General features: G+C 47.0%; 2 protein-coding genes across 16 annotated transcripts in view; one reads left to right on the top strand and one right to left on the bottom strand.

The window, feature by feature from the left end:
* Window positions 1–2245, top strand: TMEM200B (transmembrane protein 200B; the record flags this gene model as incomplete). The annotated part of the gene is made up of 1 exon (XM_010830264.1): window positions 1–2245. A coding segment is annotated over one exon (603 nt), but the record flags the coding sequence as incomplete, so codon positions are not given.
* The window catches only part of EPB41 (erythrocyte membrane protein band 4.1), a 181727-nt gene continuing 168707 nt past the window's right edge, over window positions 1456–14475 (bottom strand). For all 15 annotated transcript variants that reach the window (XM_010830201.1, XM_010830203.1, XM_010830207.1 and 12 more), the window contains 4 exons: window positions 9232–9333; window positions 8027–8107; window positions 5139–5243; window positions 1456–4489 (listed from right to left, as the gene is read on the bottom strand). In XM_010830201.1, coding sequence (XP_010828503.1) covers window positions 5145–5243; window positions 8027–8107; window positions 9232–9333 — 282 coding nt within the window. In that variant the 3' untranslated portion in view covers window positions 1456–4489; window positions 5139–5144. The remainder of the gene's footprint in view (window positions 4490–5138; window positions 5244–8026; window positions 8108–9231; window positions 9334–14475) is intronic.

Here is a 14475-nt window from a genome sequence, read left to right as displayed (position 1 = left end):
CACGGCCCGCACGAGCGGCTGAGACTCCTTGGGCCGGTGGTCATGGGCGTCGGCCTATTCGTGTTCATCTGCGCCAACACGCTGCTCTACGAGAACCGCGACCTGGAGACGCGACGGCTTCGCCAGGGGGTGCTGCGGGCTCAGGCGCTGCGGCCCCCGGACGGCCCAGGGTGGGACTGCGCGCTCCTCCCCAGCCCCGGCCCCAGGACTCCCCGAGCCGTAGGCTGCGTGGAACCAGAAAGCTGGGACCTGTCCCCGCGTAGGGGTACCTCACCCGTCCCGTCAGTGCGGAGTCTGCGTTCAGAGCCAGCTAATCCTCGCTTGGGGTTACCTGCCCTGCTTAACAGCTACCCACTGAAGGGCTCAGGACTGCATCCACCCTGGGGTCCGCGGCCCCAGGCCGGCCATGTGATCATCACCGTGCAGCCCTCTGGCTCCTGCATCGAACATTCCAAGTCTTTGGATCTGGGCCTCGGAGAGCTCCTGCTGGGGGCCCCAGCGGCTAGGGACTGTGCTCACCGAAGCTGGCCACGGCTGGACCGCCTCAGTCTGGGGGGTTATGCCAAGTTGGGAGCAGGAGGGGACTTGGGGGCCCGGGTCTGAGGAGGAGGGGCACAGCCTGCTGTGAGGCTGCAGCGTGGACCGTGGTACAGCCCTAGGAGTCCTGATGTCTAGTAGAGGTTTCAGTCACATCCCAGCGGGGGAGGGGGATGGATGCTCCAGCCCCAACAGCTGCCAAGGCCTCCTGACTTGCATGTCGGCAAAGAAATGCCAACTGCACAAGGGTTCAAAAAGCTAGAGAGGTTGTGTTTTAATGTGGACTCTGGAGACCAGCAGGACTCAGCCTCAGGAATTCCTTCAGCCTCCAAAAGTGGCCTTAGCCCTGGACAGATATGAGGGGGCTGGAGGCCCAGGGGATACATCTGGTGGGTGTCTTGGCACACCCCAAGTGATGGGTGAGGGTCCTCAGACCTGGAAGGTAGGTTGTGGTGTTACAGGCTGGGACAGGCTCCCTCCAAGGTGGCACTGGTGCTGGGGTTTGGGCCTCTGGGAAGATGGGCAACGCCGTAGAGTTGAGACCTTCCACTGCCATCTGGGACTGAGCCTTTAACTCCCACCACCTAAACCTCTTTCGCCCTCAGCCATGCTGGGTACATCTGGTAAGGGCTATACTATTGCCAATGCCTCCGTACTAGGCTCTGGCCCTTCCCCAAACAGGCCTGAGAAGCCCCCTTCTCTCCTTTGTCGTGTGGCCCATGCTGTGAAATCTTTCTCCGGGTGGCAAAATGCATTTGCCAGTTCTCAGAAATCCTTTTATATGTTGAAGCACCCTTTTGGTCAGTGTGGATAGCCTTAGAAAATGGCTTGGATTTGTGTCTCCCTGACCCATGTTTTTCCTAAGTTGCCAGTAGGGGAAGAGAACTTTAAAAGTTGATCAATCTTCACAGAGTCAGGTTTTTTTTTTTTTTTTTTTGAGTTTATTGAAAAATGCAATACAAGAGGAAGCAAGACCAAACTAAACAGTAGTATCTAAACACTACCACCACTTCTCTTACTACAAAAGACCCAGATGGCAGACCTAAATATTGCCTATTTAATCTAAGGTTGTTGTCAATTTGATTCGACTGCCATAGTCTCCTATTTTGTTGAGAAATGAAAACAACTACTTGATATGATTCATAATTTTTTTTTTTTTTAATTTACAAAGCTCCTTCATTTTTGTCACCAAAATAAAACATTTGAGAGAGATTTGTAAAACCAGCCAGCCCAGGGACTGAGATACTGGGCAGGTATTTCCCATGAGCATTCCTTGGTGTTGGTCAGGCCGTAGCTCTGGCTCCATTTCCAAAGGTGGACTGTTGCCTCGCCACCCTTAGCTGCCCTGCAGAACACACGGCGGGGACTGGGGGCGGGCAAAGATTCCCTGACAGGTCCCTGCAGCCAGGCTCTGTGGGGCCTCAGCTGATAAATTCAGGTTCTGCTTTGTGGGTGGGTGGGTGACAGAGACCTCAAGTGGCTTGGAGGAAATCTTTATTTCTCAAGTGGAATAAAAATCAAATTGCAGCGAGAGTTGGTACTGTGGTGTGTCTGAGTCACTTTAGGAAAATGGCTGCTAAGTTGTTGACCCTGGAAATGAACTCTTCTCCCCTCTTCACCATTTCCACCTGGACAGTCTGTTTTTCTTCTCACGCACGCACGCACACAATTGCAAGAAGGAAAAAAAAAAATTCAAACAACCGCCAAACACCAAGTTCGGTAACCAGAGAGGGAGGAAGGTGAAAGAGGCTTGGGAGGATACCCCTCGCATTGGCTTGTCCATATCATGGCTTCACAGTGCGGCAGGGCATTGGAGATCTTCTGGTCCAGTTTATAGTCAGGGAAGCAAGGAGAAGTGAAGTGAGCTGGTAACAGACCGAGGGGAAGTTCAGGCCCCCGATGTGTGGTCCAGGGCTGTGAAAGCAGCCACTCTGAGCAGGTATCACGGGATACAGGGGCATCAGATTCCTGACGCACGTGCCCTGCCCTCTTCCTTTGCCCATCTCCATTCCACAGGTGTCAGCTCTGGGCTCCTGCAGGTCTTCCAAGCAGCAGAGCTGGCCACTGGCAAGCAAGCTCATCTGGCACATCTGCTTGATGTGAGCTGGATTCCCAAGGTCGCCACCACTCCGGGTCACAAAGCCCTTGGCTTGGGCACCGCCCAGAAAGCCCCGTCACTCCAGACCTACGCTCCCAGGATGTCAGTCTGTTCCTGAGACAGGGCGCTCTCCTTCCCCTACGGCCGGTGACACATCCTACCTGAGCTCCTCCCTGTCCCTGCCCAGAGATAGAGCTACCTGTGGGTTAGTGACAGTCTCAAGGAAGGACTCAGAGAAAAACGCACACACGTGAGATCAGTTCAAACCAATTGCATCTGTTGAGACAAAGTTCAGCCAGTGGACTCCAGGCATGTGCTGCTGGGTCCCACTGCGGGGAGCAGAGGCTTGTAGCCGCCTCTGCTCACCGCCCTGGAGCCCCCAGCAATGGCTGGGTGTGACCCACTGTCCACCTCAGGGAGCTGACCTTCTGTCCTAGACTTAGGATTCTAAGACCGTGTAGGCAGATCTGTCTACTGGAAGATTAGAGAAGGCCTACTGAATAAAAATGCCCCCCGCCCCCAAATCTTTACCAGGAATAGTGGGATTGGGGACATCAGTTCCTCATTTTCAAAAACAAACAAAAAGAAACCTTAAACCCACCACAAAAATCAAGCCACGAAACCGGACAGACCTCAGATGGCAAGTGGGGATGAGCGGAGCTGGTGTTTGTGCCCCTTTGTCAAGGGGGGTTTTGTGGGGAGGGAGGCCCGTGAAAGCCATCCCCCTGCTCCAGAAAGGATAATCTGCAAGCAGGTGCCGCTGGTGAGGAGTAAGGTCATGGACCACAGTCGCCTGCTGGGTTACACTCCCTGTCACCCGAGGATTAGAGAGAGAGGCCCAGGGGTGGTCTCCTGGAAATACATCCGAGCAGATCTGGCTGAGTGAGGCAAACCCCAGCACACCCTCGTGTCAAGTGCACATTCCCAGAACTAGAAACCTTAAAAAAAAAATCTCGTCAGCTTGCCTTGTCCACATCACCAGTAAAAATGTGCCATCAGTGCTTCTGGCCCAAAGTGCCTACTTCCCCATGAGTTTTGGTCTCCTGAGATGGGAGGTGGCGGGGGGAGCTCTTAGCTGAGCCACTGCTTCTGATGAGGTAAGAGGGGAGGGAGGGCAGGAAGGTGAAGGCCACGGATACAGTCAAACATTCACAGTATCAGATATGTCTGAAGCAACGTCTTATGTCTTTGATCTAAAGAGGCTCCAAAGAGAAAGAGTTGGGGGAGAGGAAGGGAAACAGCGCTGCATTCTGAGCAGAGTCTCCACCTCCGCAAAGGGATGGGGGGCACTTGCCTAGGGCCTGCGCCTTAGGGCAGCTGCCCTGCCTGACATTCTGGTAAAGGGACATCATTGGCTCTGAGGAAGGGCTGGTTTATGAAGTTTCTGCAGTCGCCTACAGAGTATAGACTAGGGGAGGATCGGGGAGGCCCCGTTAAGCTGGCTTTGTCCCCCCAGCACAGCTGACAGTGTCATTGGAGGATTTCCAGGATGCTATGGACCCTGTCAGTGTAAGTGGGGAGGGGCTGGTCTGAAGGGGTTCCAAACCACCCCATTTAAAAAAAAAAAAAAGAAAAAAGCTCTTTAAAAACAGTCCATAGAGTGAAAAGTTGCACAATTTCTGGTATCACAATATAGAAAAAGGTATTCAAAAGGATCAGTGATGTCTAGAAGACTTTCTTGGTATAAACTCCAAATAGAAAAAGAAATTGATTTTCTGGTGGTTTAGAATCAATCATCTTAAAAGTCTGAAGTCTAACTATTGCTGGTTAGCTTCTTTATCATTCCGCTGGTTTTTCTCTGGGATGGCAGACGGGCAGGGGGCCAGGGGTTGGGGGGAGAGGGTGGGAGAGTTCCTAGAGGGAAGAAAGAAGCAAAGTTTTAAAATCTTGCAAAGGAGACCTCCCTGTCCCCCTGCCAAGTTCTTGAGGCCACAGGTGACAATCAGGGCCTGAGTGGGTTTTACAGGGCCGCGTCCTACCTGGTGACTGATGGCTTCTTCAAATTATTTGTAAACTACTTTTAGGCATGGATTTATCTGGAACCCTGGCTCCCCAAAAGTCAGCTACCCTGCTTCCAACTCTCTAGTCTGGCCCCAGGGCTTCAGCCATCTCTCTCCTACCCTCCCAAAAGCCTCATTTCTGGACAAGTAGTCCTGGTTTTCTTGGTTTTGTTCTCTTCCTCTGACCTCCCAGGTCTCGACTCAGAGAGCCCTGTGACAGCAGAGAACACAGCAGCAGGGAGAAAGGGAGGTGGGAAAGCAAGAGGGTGAGGGATGATTCAAGAGGTGGGTGGGGTTTACATCCACGTGTGGGGAATCTCTTCCAACCCATCACTGACGGGACTGCTGGGGCAGGAGGAGGACATCTGGCTGCTTTAGTTGGGCGCCAGGGACTTAACAACCACCCACACCCTCCTCCTCAGCCTTCCTCCGCCTTCAGTTGATCAAGTGCTGATGTGGACCCCTCTGGAGGGATAGGTCTGCCCCCCAAGAACAGCCCCTACCTGAGCTCACTCCTCAGAGATTTCGGTTTCCTGGTGGACGACCACCTTGGTCACTGACATGTCTGGGTGCTGCTCCTTGGCCTCCTTGATGGCCTGCACCAGGACCTGAGGAAGACAGAAACGACGCCCATCAGACAGAAGGCAGGCTGGCTAGTGAAGAAGGAAAGGGTCACGGGACACCACTTCTCTGGCAAGTTCAACCTTGCTGTCTGTAGCAGCAGGGCCGAGGGCGGGCTGAGCCACACTGATGACCGCTGAACCCATCCTGGGCTGCTTAGGGAGGGCTGGACACAGGGAAAGCTAAGAGCTGTCTTCAGGAAGTCAGGGGGACTTCAGAGGCGACAGGCTGGGTGGCTCTGGGAGGATTCACTCAAGACAGGGCGTCTAAAGAACAAAGCAAAATCTGTGCTCAGTGCAGGGTAACCGGGAGGCTCAGGACAGGAGAAGAAGATAATAAAGCATGCTACAAGAAGGAAGAGATGTCTTTGGCTGAAGTAGAGAAAAGAAAGGAAGGGAGAGTGGGAGGGTGTGTGATATGCCATTACTTATTATTATTTCTTGATCTTCACAACTCAATGAATCAAGGTAGTATCCTTAATTCCATTTTATAGAACCAAGGTTCAATGGTTAAAATGCTTAATGTTTCAGAGCTAGTAAGTAATACAAAGGGGATTTTCACTTACATCCATCAGACTTTCCCCTTTACCAGACTGGTTTTCAGTTTCAGCAGGAGGTGGAAGGGCATGATGACCCTGTTTTAGCATCTGGAGGAGTTTTGATCATTTTAGGAAAGCAAAAAGGAGCAGATGAAAAGTTAAAGAAGAGTAATGACACCACTGGGCTTCCCTGGAGGCTCAGCGGTAAAGAATCCGCCTGTGATGCAGAAGACACAAGAGACCAGGTTCAGTCCCTAAGTCAGGAAGATCACCTGGAGGAGGCCATGGCAACCCACTCCAGTATTCTTGCCTGGAGAATCCCATGAACAGAGGAGCCTGGGCTACAGTCCACAGGGTCGCAGAGTCAGACCCGACAGAAGTGACTGAGCACGCATGCACGCACAATGACATCGCTACTCCCCTCGGGCTGCAAGTCTCGGAGCCTCAAGCTCAGAGCACCCCAAGGTGGAAGAGCCCAATACAGCCTTTGGGGGATGGCCGCATGGGATTCTCAGAGACAGCCTGTGCCCCACCCCACTCCTCCATCAGAAAGGGCTTGAGCTAGATTTGACTGGCTGATTGTTGAATCTGGCTCTTAAGACTACCCCTAGGAGGGATGGGAAGAAGGGAAATCCCTCTTTTGGTCTCCTGACTCCATGAAAGCCATTCCTGGAACTGCTACCCCTACAGAGCCCTGCTCATCCCCCCTCATCCTGTTTGCTTAACCAAGGCCCCGCCCAAGCCCTCTCTCTGGTTCCTCTGGTCTACACCTGCTCTCTCTGACAGCCTGCATCTTCTTCAAGAGCCCCCTCCCCATCCAGAGCCCACCATGTCTTGTTCCCTCCACGTGTCCCCATGTCTCAGGGACTGGAGGACAATCAAGCACCACTCTGAGCTATCAAGATGTGCATGTCCCTTTGTCACAATAACCTGAAAGAAACCTATGATTATTTTTGTTTTACAGATGGCAAAACTACAGAAGAGAAGTCAAATAACTCACTCAAGGACATATAACCAGTAAGTTACAGAGTCAGGATTCAAGCCGGGTCTGTCTCACAGCAAAGCCAAAGCTCCTTCCCAGGCCGTCTAGCACACTAAGCACGTGGCAGGGGCTCAGAACACATCAGGCCGCGTGGGTGGATGCAGGCTGGTAACGCTGCACGATCCCCTCAGCTGGGGCAAACAGGCTGCCAGGGCTCACACCTGGGCTTCTGCAGCCTCGCTGCTGGGACCCTCAGTCCAGTGTTTTTAGCTGTAAGTCTCAACCCTGCTACCAAGGGAATGGTCAGCACTGTAGCTCAGTTTTGTGTTTGTTTTTTTTTAAGGCACTCAGCATATCAGCATAAAGGCCACAGAACTATGGCTCCGCGCTCCTGTCAATGATTCCAGAAGCATTTGCATGCAGTCTCTTCCACCCCCTCTTCTCTGCAGCTTTACTGTTCTAACTTCAGCTCCCAAAGAATTGGGAACATTAATCCTGACCTTATTATTTGCTAATTGCTTCAAGCACACAATTAGCACCTAATTAACATAAAAGCATAGAATTTTAGCACTCACAAGGGCCCAGAAATGATCTAGATCAACCTACTCTCTTTTAGGAGACGAAACAACAACAACAAAAAATCAGAGGTAAAGTGATTTGCCCAAGGTCACACAGCAAGTTCGTGACAGGTCTGGGAAGAAAGCAGGTTCCAAGTCTCCTGAGTTCCCATCCTCTCACACGCTGTCCCCGCTGGCTGGCCCCTCCCAGTGCAGAGATCACAGGCTGGTCTGATCGCCTCTACTGCCTCCAGCACAGGTTACAGGATCCCCCCCCGAACAGCGGCAGTTTTTCCATTAGCTTGGAGTCCACCGCGTGCCACACGATGTACATCTGTATCTCACTTGATTCTCACAACATCCTTGAAGGAAGATCTAGCTTATACATGAGGAAACAGAGGCTTGAGGGAGTTAGAGCTAAAATCTGGTAAGAACTAGGATCCGAGCTCAAGTCTTTTTGAGTCTACAGCCCATGTTCCTTTTATTCCACTTCGCTGCTTCCTCAATCTGCGGTGCCCCCCTACCCCCACAGGTCTCGTGGTCTGATTCCCTTTGTCCTCCTTAACTGAGGACTGGAGAAGCTGGGGGGCTATTTGGAGTTAAAGCTGTTGTCTTGTGCAAGCCAACTCTGGTATCCATCGGTCAACCCACTGGGAAACCTTCCCACATTCAGAATCTCCTTGGCATCCCTACCTGATCGTGGTCAATATCTGCATCTCCTGTGATCACAATTCTCTTTTCAATCCGAGTCTCTGAAATCCCACCTTTTACAGTCTGCAACCAAAGAGAAAAGTTATCATGTAAGAAAGAAATAAAGAAAGGAAGGGAGGAAGGAAGGAAGGGAGGAAGGAAGGAAGAAAAGAAAAACCCAAATAGCAAAACAAATAACATCAAGCAATCAGTCTGAAAACTATACTCCAAATTTTAATCTGCTATGGGGTACTGCATAGATAGCCTTCTCACACACTTATTCACAATTTGGACTGGATCTGCTAAAATGAGCACACCTCTGTTCCTCTGTATTGCTAAAAATTCTTAATAAGCTAAACATAATTCTTTGAGTAAATAAAACAGGTGTTTCTTTTTGCTCTTTTCCTGTATATTTTGATTATTTTCAAGAGGAAAAAACTCAGAAGACTATAAACAAAAATGTCATGCAGCTTGAAACTAAGCTCTTTGTTTTAAAACAGTTTCCTATGACTAATGTCAAAAGATCCTCAAATAATGCCCCTACTTGACATATGAGGAAATCAAGGTCCAGATACACGAAGTAACTGGCTTCCAGTCATCTGTGTGTTGATGAAGGAGTTTGGTCAGGAATCTAGATTTCTTACTTACAAGAAAATGCTTTTTCCTCTAGTGCCACTGCAAACATGGATTCTCTATAATTTTCTGGGAGTAGTTCCAATTTTAGATACTTTGTCCCTCTTGCCCCCATAAACAATAGTCTAATGATTCCAATATTTCAGCATCTGAACTAGTTCCCATGGCCTGGATCCTCGATGTGGCATAAAAATTCTTTGTGAGACCTTCTTTGTGAGACCCCCAAGTTCTGATTTTTGGCTTAGAAAATACGGTTGCTTAATAATCCCAACAAAACTTGCCTTTAAACTGACCTCCCCAGCCAGACAGAGGAAGCACTGACCAGGGAGACAGAGGAATGTGTAAAGAGAAAAACATGTGACTCTATGAGACCACTAAGGAGGTAGGGATGCTCAGGGTCTCCCTGGGTTTATTACTGGGGAAAGCACCAGGGCCTTTCCACCTGAACATGGGGAATAACTTGCCTCAGTAAGGATAAAGCTGAAAATCCTTGTTTATGGACTGGGGTTCTTGCAGAGAGGCAGCAAGCCTGGCATGCCACTTGATTTCATAAGGAATTTCTAGCTGTCTGTTACCTTGGTAATTTGAGTTGTGGTGGTGCTGCTGGTGGTCTCGGATGTGATGGTCTGAGCTGTCAGCAAAACTCCTGGGTCCAAGTCACCGTTGCTGTCATCCGTCTGCAGAAGGAGACACAACACATCAGCATGCCTCTCAGGAAGCCTTGGGGGCAGATGCTGGAGATGCAGCTTTGCTCTGCAGTTGTGCATCCTAAAGCAAACCCCCAATTCCCTTCCAGTGATCTCTTACTTAATAAATAAAAAAAAATCTCCTGGGAACAAAGCTCCTTCCAAAAAAGCTGGACGAGTCCAGTTTCCTCAGCATTGGGTCAGGGATAGGAGTGGATCAGAGACCGGAGGAGGCTGATTCAAAACCAGTGACAGTAACTATGCATAAGTATACAGCATGTGACAGCTCACAAATGACTTTCAAAACTTCAGCTTTTTTTGATGCTTACATGAGTCCTATCAATATGAGTAGAAAAGGCAGAAACTTAATAGCACTCCCAGGTAAGGTGTGTGTGTGTGCGTGCTTCAGTTGTGTCCAACTCTTTGCAACCCTATGGACTGTAGCCCGCCAGGCTCCTCTGTCCCTGGGATTCTCTAGGCAAGATTTGAAGTGGGTTGCCATGCCCTCCTCTAGGGGATCTTCCCAGCCCAGGGACCTAACCCACATCTCTTATATCTCCTGCACTGGCAGGTGGGTTGTTTTTTTTTTTTTACCACTAGAGGTAAGACTCAGGCTCAGAGAAAGTGAACGGTTTGCCCAAGGACTCAAAACCAATCCTCTCTACAAATCTAGAGCTATTTACACACCACCCAAGGCAAGAAGGAAAGGTATAAACTCTTGGTTGCTAAAGCAAGGCTAGATTCTGAGTCATATGCCAGAACTTTCCAGAAAGAACCAGGAAAGGTCCCTGATGGGGTATAAGGAATCTCGGGCTATCTTCTTTGAAGATCAATATGAAAGACTGGAGCACGTGAGGTATGTTCTTTCAAGGCTAAGTAGGGGGAAATACATAGAATATCTCAATGACACTTACTGAGACCAAAACTATCATTGAAATGGGTCCTCCTCATTACAGGAGGAGTTTAAAACTATTTAAAACGCTGGGCTACACAACTAGTCTACATAGAGAACAAGGGCTGGGGCTACTTCTTGTTTCTCTGGAGCTCACTCTACTAGGACCAAGATAAATATATTATGATCAGGCTGAGAAACGACATTAGCAAAAAAGGAAAAGAAATGTTTGGCAGGAGCCAGACTCCGCCTGATGAACAGTTATCAGCAACCATTTGGGCCAGTAGCAGACTCAGAGCTGCTGACAATCCCTGACCAAGATGAAAAGAAACGAGGGGAGGAGGATGGAGGCTACCTACAGCTACACGCTTTTCAGACAGGCGAGGCAGGAACTGCCTGACACTGGCATCAAACACTGACTCAGCGGGGGATTTAGAGAACTGCAATTGTTTTCATAAAGTATCCTGCAGCAAGCAATGTGTTGGTTACTCTCTTTCTCTGCCTCTTTACAGAAGTCATTTATATTATAAGTAGAGGCCTCCAACCCTTTTGAGTAAGGACCACATTTCATTGAGCCAAAAATTTGAGGCACTGAGGGGAGGGCAGGAGGAGAGGAAGAGCATTAGGGAAGAGTCCCTGGCTGGGCTCCCTTCCAAGTAGTGAAGTGAAGTTGCTCAGTCGGGTCCGAATCTTTGCAACCCCGTGGACTGTAGCCCACCAGGCTCCTCCGTCCATGGAATTCTCCAGGCAAGAATACTGGAGTGGGTTGCCATGTCCTTCTCCAGGGGATCTTCCCGACCCAGGGATCAAACCCGGGTCTCCTGCATTGCAGGCAGACACTTTAACCTCTGAGCCACGGTGGCTCAGATAGGTAGGAATCTGGATAAAACAGAGGGAACTTGATGGTGTCATCTAAGTCTTTCACTCATGCCAGCCACCTCTTACCATATTATTGACTAGTTCACTAACACCTTCTTCAGCCCAGACCCACTGATCTACCTTAGATTCAGACTCAACTAATATTTATTGCACTCATGCTATATGCCAAGCATATAATGCAACTGTTACCTCAATCACACCTATCGATATCTGAAGTAGGTTCTATTATTACACTATATAGAAAGTTAACTTTCTATAACTTAACTGTATAGAAAGTTAAGAAAACTGAGGTCCAGAGAAGTTAAATAAACTGTCAAGGTTCTACACTAGTAAGTGTTTGAACTAGGACTGAGGGCAAAGACATCTTGTCTAAAGACTGGGGTTCGGGTCCCAGCTCAGACAGTGGATGGCTATGGGATCTTGGCAAGTCATTCTGACTTTTCTGAGTTTTACTTTTTCTCACTTTTACAACAGGAAGTCTTGTGCTCTGCTTCTACTGTAGCTGTGAAGATCAAAAGAGATTTGAAAAATAAAAGTATGTTGTAAGTTGTTAAGAATTTGTGTCCCAATATATACACAATGGATATTACTCAACCATAAAAAAGAATGAAATAATTTTGCCATTTGCAGCAACATGGATGAACCTAGAGATTATCATACTAAGTGAAGTCAGAAGAAGACAAATATTATATGATATCGCTTATATTATGTGGAATCTTAAAAAAATGATACAAATGAACTTATTTGTATAACAGAAAAAAATAATAGACACAGCAAAAGCAAGCTTATGATTACCAAAGAGGAAAGGGTGTGTAGCAGGGAGGGATACGTTAGGAGTCTGGGATTAAAATACAAACTATTATATATAGAATAGATAACCAACAAGGACTTACTGTTGGTTATCTATAACCAACAGGGAACTATATTCAATATTTTATAATAACCAATAATGGAAAAGAATCTAAAGAATGTATGTGTGTGTGTGTATATATATACACACACACACACACACATACACACACACACACATATATATATATAACTGAATCACTTTGCTGTATACCTGAAACACAACACTGTAAATCAAGTATATTTCAATATTTTTTATTTTAAATTTATTTATATTTCAATTAATTTATTTTTTAATTGAAGGTTACTTGCTTTACAGAATTGTGTTGGTTTCTGCCAAACATCAACATGAATCAGCCAAAGGTGAATAACATTTTTAATTAAAAAAAAAAAAGAATTTGTGTGCCAGGAGGTCTAAATCTTCTTGAAGAGCTCCTCCTCTGCTAAACCTGAGAATCTATTACCTCCACCCACCCCCTTATTCCTCCTTTTCTGTCTTGAGAAGGTAGAAGAGGGAGGAGACACTGTTAAGATTTCTGACTTATGCTCTTCCCACATGGGGCCTCTTTTCTTGCCGGTGTTTCCAAAAAGGGTTCTGTGGCTCTCACAGTTGCTTATAAAGTTAACCATTCCCTCATCCTATGACACAGCAGTTCCCCTCTTAGGTGTTTACCCAAGACAAGTGAGAACATGTGTCCACACAAAGACTTGCACGTGAATGTTTAAAGCAGCTTTATTTATATTTCCCCCAAACTGGAATCAACTCAACTGTCCACCAAGAAATGAGAGGATAAACAAAGTGTGGTATATTTGTACAGCGGAATACTACTCAACGATACAAAACAGTGGACTATGGATTCATATAACGTGCGTGACTCTGAAAAAGCATCTGTAGGCAGAAAAGGGTATGACTGTATACTTCCATTTATATGAAGTTCAAGAACAGGCAAAGACTGGAAAAGGCTATGAAGAAGTTTTCAGGGGTCATGGAAATGTTCTGTGTCCCCAAAATGTCTTGGTTACACACATAGACACATTTATCAAAACCGATCAAACCGAACTCTTATCACTGTGCATATCGCTGTATGTAAATATTACCTCAAGTACACATACATACGTATACATGAAAAAAGTAAAAAACCCTATTCTGGCTCCCCACCTCCTCTCACCATATCCCAAAGTGTAGGAATTATGGACCAATTGAAATAAGGTTCCCAGGTTTACTTGTCTGGCCAGATAATAAAAACAGGAGCAGAAATGATTATAGTAAATAGTAACAATAGCAAATAATTATCTGGTGCTTATCATGTGCCAGTCACTTTTTTCTACATATTACTTATACCATCCTGCACTGTGCTTTTTCATTTACCAATTTATCATGTAGATATTCCCATTAGAAGCTTAAAAAAAAACTGTAAAGAATTACCATAACTGGATGTACTATATATAATTTATGTAACCCGTTCCCTATTGAGGGGCACTTGGGTGGTTTCTATGGTAGTGACAACTTAATCTGAAATGCACATTTTATGTACATTAACTTATTCATTCCTTGCAACAACCCTATGAGGTAGAACTATTATTAGCCCCATTTTACAAATGAGGAAACTGAGGCACAAAGTGATTTAGTAACTTGACTGGATACTAGTAAGTGATGAACAGGTTCAAATTCAGTAAATCCAATTTCAAAGTCAACACTTCCCCACCATACTTCACTGTCTAGTCAGTAAGAAGCAAGACAAACTATAAATTTGTCTTAAGCCTGGTTAAAGTGAAATGAAGGTAGATGTATGCAAGTGAAATTCACTCAGTTGCATCCAACTCTTTGCCACCCTGTGAACTAAAGCCTGCCAGGTTCCTCTGGTGATGGAATTTTCCAGGCAAGAATACTGGAGTGGGTAGCCTATCACTCCTCCAGGGGATCTTCCCAACCCACGAATCAAACCAGGGTCTCCTACACTGCAGGCAGAGTCTTTACCAGCTGAGCTATTAGGTAGCTGGTAGCTGGTTAAAGTGTCTTAAGCCTGGTTAAAGTGACATAAAGGAAGACACATAACAATATAATAATAGCTACCATTCTGGAATAGCCACTATGCACCAGGAAAATATTATCTTTATCTCAATAACCTTATAAAGGTATTTCTCAGAAGAGAAAGCTAAGGCTTGGAGATTGACTTGCTAAAGGTCACAAAGCTAGCAGGTGTTGGAATTAAGATCCAGGTTTCTTGAGGACTTCCCTGGTGGTCCAGTGGCTAAGACTCTGTACTCCCAGCACAGGGAGCCTGGGTTCCATCCCTGGTCAGGAAACTAGATCCCACAGGCCACAACTAAAAGTTTGCATGCCACAGCTAAAGATCTCACATGCCACAATGAAGACCAGCGCAGCTAAACAAATAAATGACTATATATATATTTTTTTTTTTTTTTTTAAGAAGATCCAAGTTTCTCTAACTCCAGGGCCCACAGGCTTTATCTTGTACATCATGGGGCCTCTGTATTTCTCTTACATGCTA

Source organism: Bison bison, unplaced genomic scaffold, assembly GCF_000754665.1.
Source record: "Bison bison bison isolate TAMUID 2011002044 unplaced genomic scaffold, Bison_UMD1.0 scf7180017864516, whole genome shotgun sequence".
Classification (NCBI taxonomy): domain Eukaryota; kingdom Metazoa; phylum Chordata; class Mammalia; order Artiodactyla; family Bovidae; genus Bison; species Bison bison.
The sequence above is the reverse complement of the archived record's forward strand: the minus strand, read 5'-3'. Positions and strand labels throughout refer to the sequence as shown.